Below are 9,429 nucleotides of genomic sequence, written 5' to 3'. Positions count from 1 at the left end.
CACTGGGTATTTACTGCTATGCCCAGCATGGTGACATCAGGAGCTTGCTGCTGTCCCCAGCACAGTGACACTGGGGGCTTGCTGGTTTCCCCAGCACTGTGACATCAGGGACTCGCTGCTGACCCCAGCACTGTGACAGCAGGGATTTGCTTGTGTCCCCAGCACAGTGACATCAGGAATTTTCTGCTTTCCCCAGAACTGTGATACCAGGGACTCAATGGTGCCCCCAGCACAGTGACACTGGGGACTCACTGCTGTCCCCCAACACAGTGACATCAACGATTTGCTAGTGTCCCCAGCACAGTGACATCAGGAATTTTCTGCTGTCCTCAGCACAGTGACATCAGGGATTCGCTGGTGTCCCCATCCCAGTGACACTGGGGGCTCACTGGTGTCACCAGCACAGTGACATCAGGAATTTTCTGCTCTCCCCAGCACAGTGACATTGGGGATTTGCTGCTGTCCCCAGCACAATGACACCAGGGACTCACCAGTGTCCCCAGCCCAGTGACCCTGGGGATTTGCTGCACAGGGATCCACCAAAAGCTGTGTGACCTCCTGGTGAAGGCAGGAAGGAGCCCCAGGAGCTGCAGTCCCAGTGTGACAATTTTGTCCCAGTGTCACAGCTCCTTTTTGTTCCAAAGGAATCTCAGCAGGATCCACTGAGTGACATCCAGAACTTCACAGAACAACTAAACAGGAAAACAACACCAAAAAGTTCATTTGCTGAAGGGCAGGATTCCACACAGGAATTAGGGGTGTGGGGTTGGTTTGGGTTTTTTGGGAAACTCATCCATATTCCCATCAATTTATAGGAGATTAATATAAAATAACAACAAAAAAAAAGCTGGGTACCCCTTGGATATCTGCACCACCTGTCACTTCAGGGTTAAGAAATTCCTTTCACTGCCCTGAACATCATCACAAAGAGATTTCAGAATTATTTTTAACAGCTCACAGCACGACCCAGAAATTTAAGCCTTGAAAAAACAAAATTTTCCCTTTATTTATATTGCACCTGTTTCACAAAGAGCCACATGGCAGAAACTCCTTCTGCTGCAAAATGCTGCATCAGAAAAAAATGGGTTTGAACAGATTAGAAAGGAAAACTGAGCTTTGGAAATCATCATGAGTTGACCCCAAAATACCAACACTATTTTTACAAATCACTGTGCACTTACAAAGCCTAAGTCTTGCCTCAATTTTATTTAGCATTCAGTTATTTAAAAACCACAAGCATTTTACCAGATGATAAAGATCCTCTTACCAAAATTGAACCTGCAGGGGGAATATTTTTAAAGAGCACCAAATACTCTTTGGAACTGCCAACAGAACACCCACACGGAGTGGGGGGAATTTGGTTTTCTTATTTCCACAACTACCCAGGGCTGCTTGGGGAAGAAGTTTTTCAATGTTGTGATGAATTTCTGTGTAAAAAATGCATAGTAAAAATCAAAATATCTCAAGTAAGTCCAGTTCTAACCCTGGTTTCAGCATTTGTGAGTGATCACATCCACCCAGCTCCTCAGCAGTGCCCATTATGACACTCCCAGAGCTTCCTGCAAGGAGTGAACCCAAACCCTTGCCTTTGATTTAATAACAGGGTCATTGTACACATTGTGCAGACTTTGCCCTCTTTATTCCAGCTTTTCTGTCCTTCCCCCAGCCCTGTGTACAGAGCCAAACACACCCCTCATTTACAAACCAGCTTAAAACAAACATCCCACTTGGCCAAACAAAAAACCTTGCACAGCTCCAAGATGCAAATGTTTATTTCAGCAATGCCAGGAAGTTCCTTTCCCTCGATGGGGGCAATATTGCTTAAGGACTGGGATTTGGGATCCAGCAAATCCACCCTGTGGAACCTGGCAGGTTTAATGTCCCCCTGCACCACACCCAGCCCTCCCTACTGCCCACAGACCTGGAGCAGATTCATTCCTGAGCCCTAAAAAGATCCTTTATCCTCCTGGGAAATCCTCATTTTGGGCCAGACTGGAATTTGGGACAGTTCTGAACAGGAAACCTTCAGCTGCTGGCAAGACTACAGAAAAAAACTGAGCTTAAATCTTCTCTGGGAAGTGTGCAGGGCAAGCTCACTGTGAAAACATTTGCCAGAAAAGGTTTGGTTACGTTCTTTAAAAGGAAACAAATCTGAATATTTTTAATAAAATCTCTGGTCTGGTTTTTATTTACTCCCTGTGGCAGCTGAAGTTGCAGGAACCTGGCACAGCAGAGGATGGGGAGATGAACTCAGAGGATCCCTGCACATCCCCACTGCCACTTTTTTCTGGTATTTTACCCCCCGTGATTAAAGAAGAATAATCTCCATTTCCCAAAAGGGAAACTGAGGCACAAAGACACAATTCAGGGTTTGCAGGATTCACCAGGTCCCAGCCTTTGAGAGCAGCTGGAAAATTTCAGCCCCTTCTGAAATCTCAGCCTCAAATGAGTCTCTGCAGAGTCAGCACCAAATTCAAATCCAGAGTTCACCAAATCCAAATCCAAACCCAGAGTCAGCACCAAATCCTTTTTACTTTCAGGTAAAAGCATTGAAATGTTGGCAAATGAGCCCTAGAAATCCACATTTGGCATTTTCCCCATATTCCAAAGAAGTAATTATACACTCATTAATACTGGACCAGGCAAAAGAAATTTCACCTGAAGGAAAGATTTCCTCATGACCTTGTTCAGATTTATTTAGATTTTCTGCCAAAATCCCAAATTCTCAGCTGGCATTAACACTGAACTCCAGTCAAGGCAAGAAGTTCTGCTCACACCCAGCAGCAGCAGCATTTTTAACCCATTTTTGAAGTTTCAGAAGGACCATTTCCTCTTTTGGACTCTGGTGGAACAATAAAAACCTCACTCCTCTCACATGCTGTTCGTGTAACTACCACCCCAGCAGCCAAAAGAATAAGATCAGCTTGATCTTGCACTTAAAAATAAATCCTTTATTATCCAGAAAGGAGCCAAATCATCATCTCACATCATGGAAATGGTCATTTGAAAGCAATAAATAAGAGGAGTGTTCTGGGACACACCCTGGGGTTTGTCCCTGGTACCTCTCTGGTTAAAAGCATAAAAGTTATGCTATCAAAGTCTCACTGTACAACAGTCTGGGAAGGAAAGAAGGCCCCTAAAATCTTTTACTAAAGCAAGGACAGAAAATTCTGATTCAGTGAAACCCAAGTTCCAAGTTGGCTTTCACTTCATTCCAAGGAATTTCATTCAAAGGAAGGAAAGCCAAGGTTCATCCCTTCCATGCACAAATCTGTACCTGACACACACAATCACCTTGTCTAGAATTTATTCTGAACCAGTTTTCAGCCATAAATTATCTATTTACTGCTGATTCAAACAGTTTTTCAGTTTTTCTTTCATTTCCTATTCGAGCCAGGGGAGTTGCAGGAACAGCACAGGATACAAAATTTAATTTCTTTCAGCAGGAGGTGGAAGTCAACCTAAATCCACACAGCTACTCCAACAGCAGTGATTAAGAAATTTAAAAAACCCAAATTAGAGGCTAAAAAGATTTAAGAAACAATTAATAATGGTGATTGTTCAAATCAATGCATTGAAAAGATATAACTCATATAAGAGAGCATAAAAGTGAGAACAAAACACCTTTCACCTTTCAATTTCTAAAGCAACAAAACAGTTTTGAAAGAACAGGTGTGAAGCAAGTAAAAAAATAAAATCACATTATTCCAAACACTTTTTATTGAAGGAGTTTCCTGCATGGCCAGGGGATAGCAATGTCTGGACTACATGATTCAGAAAACAATGATGATTTTAGGTTGGGCTTGGCTGTTCTCTGCCACGAGCAGTGATTTGGAGAACTGTGTTTTTCCTGAAGCGGTTCTGGGAGAAATCAATCCTTCCACTGCCTGCTCCTGCAGAAACAATTCTGCTTTCTCATCCAGGGCTGGAGGCAGAGGCACAGGAGTTGTGAATATCCACAAGGAGCTGCACAGATGCTGGAGATGAACTCGACCTTACCTGCCTACAGCTGATCCTCCCCAGGCAAATCCTGATCAGCACATACACCCCTTGCTTTCACTTCTTCCTGAAAGCTTCATCAAAAGGATCATTGAACCGTTATTAGAGAACAAGTTAAAGGTGACATTACCAGCATGGAAAGGAGATACTGGCCAGAATTCAGCTGCCAAGAGAACAAGGAGCTGGCAGAGCCTGAAAGGAGCAGTGGCAGATGTTCCACCGTGCAGTGTCACTCCCACCTCAGCAGGACCTGCTCTGTGAGGTTGGTTCCAGTGTCAGCTCTGGTTTAAAGCTCTTCCAGGTCTGGCTGTCCCAGGTTTAAAGCTGTTCCAGGTCTGGCTGTCCCAGGTTTAAAGCTCAGCCCAGCAGCTCCTGCACCGCTCCCCTGCCCTGCCCTGCAAGCTGCACACCTCAATGGCTCCGTGACATTCATGGATGTACTGGAAGTGTTCTGATAATGCTGGGGACACTTTGATATCACAGTCTGTACCTTTGTGCCAGGAGATCCTAAATATCAAACCTATTGAGGTTGTAGGCTGTGGGGTAGCTCTGCCTGCTGAACTGCAAGTGCTCTGTGAGGACGTTGCTGCGCAGGAAGTCCCCGTGCTGGCCAAAGGCTGCGAGTCCATTCTGGGACTTCTCAGCAGCATTTCGGTGCCTTTCCAAGTTCACCAGGTCTCCAGTGGTCACTGGGAGAAGCTGCTGCTTCTTTGCCTCTTGGTTTGCATCGTATTTTGTCTGGGAAAGGAAAGAAAGTTTGTCACAGAATCATTTGGGCTGGGCAAATATCACTGGCTTGGGGTTGGTGTACAAATCACAAATGGGATGGGGATGCTGGGGACACTTCCCAAACTGTTTTATTTTCCAGCATCTGTCTCATTACAGGGTTATGGCAATGGGAAGATGCCAGCAGCTCACATCCCAGGCAGCAGACAAAGAACCTAATGTTACTTGTCACTTAGAAGTCACTTAATGTCACTTAAAAGTTTTTTGACCAATCACACAAAGCAAGAATTTTATTGACAGCATTTATATCTGTGTAGTATATATTCTATAGCACATATTCTATAGAATAGAATAGTATATATTGACAGTATTTATATGTATAGTATATATTCTACAGTATATATTCTATAGTATATATTCTTATAGTATATATTCTATATTGACAGCAGTTCTATTCAGTCACTATAATAACACCTACCTTTGGTTAAAACAATTCTTGCTTATTTCAAATACAATACCTGCTTTTAAGCCTTCAAACTCAATGCACAGAGCTCCATTATTAAGCTTAGAATTTTCTAATATCTAATTAATATACTAATATTACTTGGTAAAAATCAATATTAACTTATTAATGTTTACTTTAATAATCAGTATTCATTAATATTACTTTAATAATTAATTATTATTAGCTTAATAATTAATATTACTTTAATAATCAGTAATATTACTCTAATGATATTACTTATAATTAGAACTTCATAATATCTCACTAGATATATTTTTCTGTAGTTTAGGGAGTTATTCTATCCAAGCATTAATACACAGACCATTGTTCTAGTTGTCCTTACTTTCTACTTCTCATAGAACTTTTTTGCTGTCAAATCTCATGGCTACTGCTTAGCTCTAATTGCAGTTCTGCTGTCTCTAAAACCTCCCTTTTGCAGCTTTCCCCAAACCCTCTAATTTTAAAGATTCCCACAGGAAAATCTGAGATCATCAAGTCCAAGCTCTGCCCTATCCCCACCCTGTGGCACTGAGTGCCTTCCTTGGACACCTCCAGGGATGGAATGGACACTCCAAACCTCCCTGGGCAGCCCTTCCAAACCCTCACAACCCTTCAGTGCAGGCAGATTTCCTTAGATATCACCTAAGATACCACCCAGACATATTCCCATACCCAGAAAAAAGCAGCCAGTCCTACAGCCACATCACTTTTTTTATTACAGCCTTAAAATATCAGTGGCTTCTAATAAAAACCTCACTCCTCTCACATGCCAAACAAACTTTTGCTCAAGAGATTCCGAGTTACTTCTCTTTTCAAAAAGAGCTCAAGATCAAAATTTAATTGTGTGAGAGGCCCAGCAGCTGCTGTGACCCAAATCCTCCACCTGGGCCATGCTCATCCCTCCTCTGCAATGGAACTTTGTGCCTTTTGTGTTGCCTGTTTTTGCTCCAACTTGTACAAACAATCATTCAAAGCTGCAGGACTGCTCCAGCTGTGTTTCCTGGTGAACAAACCTCACCTTGTTGTAGAGGAAGACCCCCAGGATGGCTGTCATCATGCCCAGGACGTTGGTGCTGGTGACGGGGTTGCGCAGCATGATGAGGGACACGGTGATCACCATGATCCTCTTGGTGGCATTGGCCACCGAGTAACTCAGGGGGCTGATCAGGTTCAGGATGCTGAAGGCAATCACATTCTGGGCAAAATTACAGAATCCACTGATTATAAGCAGCATCAAGGTCCAGGACCAATGGGACATGGAGCTCTGTGGAAAAGTAAACAGCAGGAGGAAAAAAAATTATCTCGGGTTTCAGGTAACAACACAAACACAGCCTGAGGCACTTTTAGCTGCCTTTGGAGCAGGAATGTCTGCACTGAGCTCTGAAGAGGCCCCCAAGCTCTTTGCTTTATGCAATTCCCAACTCAGAGAAACCAGAGGAGGAAATTCCCCAACACTCTGGGAGTGTTTGTTCTGCCTCCAGCTCCCAACTCCGGACATTTCTGCTGTCCATGAACTGCCCCTGCTAACCCTGACAGGAATAATAACAATAATAATAATATTGTTCTCACAATAAACACTTTGTTAACTCCTGTGAAACAATCTGCAGGTGTTTCACAACACTTCCTTCCACACTGAAACACTTCAGAGCACTTTTCTGGTTGGTTGCTGGAGTTTGTTTGGTTTTTTTTTCTATTTTCTTTCATAATAGCAAACAGTTCTCCAAATTCTGCACTTACCAAGTCATTCTCTACCAAGAAGGAAGAAAGATCCACCAGGACCCAGGTTGGGATCATGAAGAACACAGCGTGGCAGCCAAGGATGTTCAGCAACCGAAGGTGGTGAATTCTGGAATCCCTCAACACCTAGCAAGAGCCATTATTGAACAGCAGTCAGGAAACAAACTGCTCCAGGTGCCAGGTAAAATAGGAAAATAAGTAAATATCCTTATAATATTAATTTTCTATTAGGATAGCCAAAGAAAAATTGATGTGTTTTTGAAAAATAATGTTTTTTTCAGTGGTGGCTCTTAGTACCAACAAGATATTAATATTAATAGATATAATTTATATAATACATCATAATATAATATAATATAATATAATATAATATAATATAATATAAATTAATTTATATAATATATATTGATAGCTCTACAAAACAGAAACCATTTTGTAACTAAATAGAAGCAAACCACACATTTTAATTTTGTTACTGTGGTTTCAAGGAGTGCTCAGTGTTGACAGCGACTTGCTCAGCACAGAGGAATGATTTTGATATAACAAGATACATTAATTTGAGCACTACTGAATTGCCACCAGAAAAAAAAAAATCCACATTGAAGAGTAAAGAAAGGGCTCAGGATAAACTCAGTGTAACAGCTTCAACAGGTAGGAAGAGCTGCAGGGAACACACAAAATAACAACCAACCCTCTGGGCTTGTCTGATTGCAAAGCCAACTAAAAAAAATCCATTTATGTAACTGAAATGACAGCCTGTCCTGCTGAAGGGTGACACCAGAGCTGGGAACACAGCTGTACCTTCTTTGAGAAGATGTTCTGAAGAGAAAAGCACAGCGTAGCAGCAAGGGCACTGATGAGTCCCCACATGTCAAAGGACAGCTCTGTGACCGTGGCCAGCAGGACACCAGTGATGATGGGGATCAGGGACAGGTACACCTGCAGCAGGGACAGAGGGGTAAATTCCATCTGCTAAGAATTTTCCACCAGTTTATACATCCTGCTGATTTAGGGATCAACCATTTTACTGCTGCAGCTCAAGGAAATTTAAGTGACTGCAGTAGACACTGACAACTCCTGTGCATCACACAGCATCACCCTGGTCATTGTTCACTCACAACAAAAGGAAAAGGGATTTTAAAAATCTAATTCTAGTCACAAAATCTATCCAAAGCCAGCACAGCCTCCCCCAAGCAGCACCAAGAGAAGAAACCTCAGCAAACCTGTCCGCACCTTCGTCGTCTGCTTCTCCTTCATGATGATCCGTGACAGCAGAACCACCCAGATGGGCATGGTGGCTTTCACTGGGGACAGCAAGAAAACATCACTGGGGACTGGGACAGCTCCAGCAACCACCACCAGCACAGGGACGGAGCCCAGCCCAGGATGGGTGCTCCATTCCTGTCATTGTCCTGGACACTTGGACACTTGTCACCAACCGGACCTTGGTGCTCTGGGCACCCACAGGGCACACACTGGGGCACTGCCCCTGGATCTGCTGCCAGCACACACTGGGGACAGGGGCACAGCTCTGGGGATACACAGCACACACAGTGAGCACTGGGATGCTGCACTGGGTGCCAACAGCACACACTGGGCACTGGGACACTGCAATGGGCACCGGTACGAGCACAGGGTGGGTACTGGGACACCACACTGGGCACTGGGACACTGCACTGGGTATTCACAACACAGAGAGAGTACTGGGACACTGCAATGGATAGCTGTAGGAGCACAGAGAAGGTACTGGGACACTGCACTGGGCACCCACACTAGGTACCGGGACACTGCACCAGGTGCCAATACAAGCACACACCTTGCTTCAGGTCACACCCCTGGGCATGAATACACTCTGACCCCCAGGGCACCCCCCGAGCACCTCCGTACGAGCACAGCCAGCACCGGGACACCCCAGGGACACCCGCATCCCTCACCTGTGTGCGCGTAGGACACGGGCACCCTCCAGAGGGAGACGTGCGCGGACACGGAGGCGAAGTACTTGCCGAAGGCGAGCGGGAGGATGTAGCGGGGGTAGGCGCGGGGCGGCAGCTGCGCGGGCCCGGCGGGCGGGACGCGCCAGGCGCGGAGCAGCGGCGGCAGGAGCCCGCACAGCCCCAGGATGTGGAACAGCGACACGGTGACGGGCCGCGGGAAGCCGCCCAGCAGCAGCTTGTTCACCACGTTCCCGCCGGCGCTCAGCCCGTACCAGGCGAGGCACAGCGCCGACACCCGCGCCCCCTCCCGCAGCGCCGGCCCGCGCCCGCCCCGCGCCGCCCCCGCCCCGGGCCCGCCACCGGCCCCGGCGCCGCCCGGAGCCGCCAGCGGCGCCGCCATCGCTCCGCAGCCGCCGCCGAACGTCAGCGCGGCCCCGGCGCGTCGCTTCCTGGGGCGGGGCGGCCGCGGGGCCACGGCGGGATCCGGGCGTCACTTCCTCCGTTCCTCCGGCGCTTGGCTGCCTCCGC

General features: G+C 45.9%; 1 protein-coding gene across 1 annotated transcript; it reads right to left on the bottom strand.

The window, feature by feature from the left end:
• Positions 1-989: 989 nt before the first annotated feature.
• On the bottom strand, positions 990-9,301 carry SLC35E1 (solute carrier family 35 member E1). The gene is made up of 6 exons (XM_054291204.1): positions 8,902-9,301; positions 8,201-8,271; positions 7,769-7,906; positions 6,968-7,093; positions 6,249-6,494; positions 990-4,737 (listed from the first exon to the last, which is right to left on the bottom strand). The coding sequence occupies exons 1-6, from the start codon at positions 9,299-9,301 to the stop codon at positions 4,507-4,509; spliced, it is 1,212 nt and encodes a 403-aa protein (XP_054147179.1). The 3' UTR covers positions 990-4,506.
• Between the last annotated feature and the right edge of the window lie 128 nt (positions 9,302-9,429).

Source organism: Melozone crissalis, unplaced genomic scaffold (assembly GCF_028551555.1).
Source record: "Melozone crissalis strain CALT ecotype California unplaced genomic scaffold, PUWL_Pcris_2 ptg000088l_1, whole genome shotgun sequence".
Taxonomy (NCBI): domain Eukaryota; kingdom Metazoa; phylum Chordata; class Aves; order Passeriformes; family Passerellidae; genus Melozone; species Melozone crissalis.
This window is presented reverse-complemented; position numbering and strand designations above follow the sequence as displayed.